General features: G+C 53.3%; 1 protein-coding gene across 1 annotated transcript in view; it reads left to right on the forward strand.

Annotated features, from left to right (window-relative positions):
• The first annotated feature begins 1,419 nt into the window (after nt 1-1,419).
• EPHB1 (EPH receptor B1) overlaps nt 1,420-1,927 on the forward strand; it is a 441,868-nt gene continuing 441,360 nt past the window's right edge. The window contains exon 1 of the mRNA XM_015407331.1: nt 1,420-1,492. Coding sequence (XP_015262817.1) covers nt 1,420-1,492 — 73 coding nt within the window. The remainder of the gene's footprint in view (nt 1,493-1,927) is intronic.

Raw genomic sequence — 1,927 nt, forward strand, 5'->3', positions numbered from 1 at the left:
TCCCGATAGGCTATTTACAGTAACCAAGAGACCTATTGGCCTCTTGGCCTGGCCCTAGCCCTTTCATTGGGCCTGGCTAGGATCCTACTTGCCCATTGTATTTTGGTCTGAAGCTAGAGTCTTTGTGCCTGGGCAAGTCCAGGCATGCCCGGCCCTGTCAGGGCCTGATACACTACAGGTACTGAGGTTACACTCTACAATGGTGAAAAATAATCAAATGGAAGAAAACAGGACAAGAAGGACAGGAGTTCTTTGAAGCCAATCTCAATCATTTTTAAAAGCATAGAACTAAAATTCAACATATGGTTGCACTTTGATGTCATTCAGTATCTCTAGACATGCTACACAGTTCATTAGAATCAGAGTTGTCATTTTGTGATTCAGCTGTACTAAAGTGGTCTGTGTGAAGCCCAAATGCAATTAGGATTTTTTTTCCAAAAGGGCATTTGGTCCCAGGGGTTATTAGTGGGATTAATACGGTCCATTGCTGGGAAGAGCTTTGTCAGCAACAGGAGCAGCAGATACAGGAAAGCTCAGGGACCCTGGAGAGTAGGATTAGACCTAGTCTGAAGATTGCCTGACTGTATTTAGCACGTCAGTTCTGTTTTCCGTTTATACTGTTGCTACTTCCCTCTTATGGTCACGAAAGGAGAAATCTTTAAAGCAGGCAAGTTGGCAAGGAGACCCCAGAAGACAGAGAAGCGCACTGTAAATAAAAGCAGGCTGTAGCCGAAGATAAAAATAGGCGGATTCTCGTTAGGAAAAACGGGCTGGTTCTGAGCACAATGACCTGAATTAATGCTGTATCAGTGAAAATATGAGGCCTGTGTCCTCACGTACCCACTAGGGGGAGCTCTTTCTCTTCCCTGCTCGATTCCTTCCTCGCCCTCGTCTTTCTCCCCGTGGTTTACTGCAAAAGTTTTTCTAAAACTAACAATACCAGAGAAAGGAAGTGCTCGCCGGTGATTGGACGGGGGATTTTTGTAGGTTTGATTCCTTGATTGGACAGGAGCCGTTGGGGGTGGGAAGAGTGTTGATGTGCGCGCGGGGGGGGGGCACCCTCTCCCCCCCTCCCTTCAGCCTCAGTGGCTGATCTTGTTCTCACTGTACACTTTACTATCGCTTGCAATGTGACACTAAAATATAGACTGTCTCTCTCACACGCACATCACACCCCATACACACACACACGCACGCATACAGCCACACACGCACATACCGACACACGCTGGCACACACGCATGCACGCACGCACACACGGACCCACGCGGAGGACCGGGCAATCCAAAGTGGAGTTCTAGAGGAGATCTATATGCGTGCCTATCTTTAACCAAGCAACGGGCAAGGAACTAAATCTGGTCCAACTCGGAACTATTTTTTTTTCTTTTTAAAAAACTCCGTCCCTGTTCCTCCTGCATCATGTTTGGGGCTCCCATGGCTTTGGATTTTGTAGTGCTTTTCTGCTTGGCATCTGCAATTGCCGCCGTGGAAGGTAAAATACGAACTGCGAGGGGAGGGGAGGGGAGGGGAGGGGGGGCAAAACTTTTGTGTCCCCGCCGGATCGCTCCGTTGTTGTGGGTGCTGGAAGGTGCATGCCGGGTCCGAGTCTCCCTCTCGTCTCCCTGGGTCGGGCGACAGCGGGGACGACTGGCGAGGAGAAGAGGCGAGGCGGGCTCCGGAGGGCTGGCAGGAGTCCTGCGCTGCGCGGCTGGCACCCGGGCGGCTTCCCTCCTTCGCCCCGGCTGCCGGGCACGCAACTGCCCCTTTGAGACGGGGCTGCGAGGGGGAAATCCCTTCCGGGGATGGCGTTCAGGGGCCCGCGCCGACTTCCCCGGGGCTCCGAGCCCCCCTCCCCGCGCCTCCCGCTCCTCGCCCGGCGGGCGGACCGCGATGCCCGCCCCCCTCTGCCCGGGACTGGCTGGCTGGC

Source organism: Gekko japonicus, unplaced genomic scaffold, assembly GCF_001447785.1.
Source record: "Gekko japonicus isolate JY-2015 unplaced genomic scaffold, Gekko_japonicus_V1.1 scaffold235, whole genome shotgun sequence".
Lineage (NCBI taxonomy): Eukaryota > Metazoa > Chordata > Lepidosauria > Squamata > Gekkonidae > Gekko > Gekko japonicus.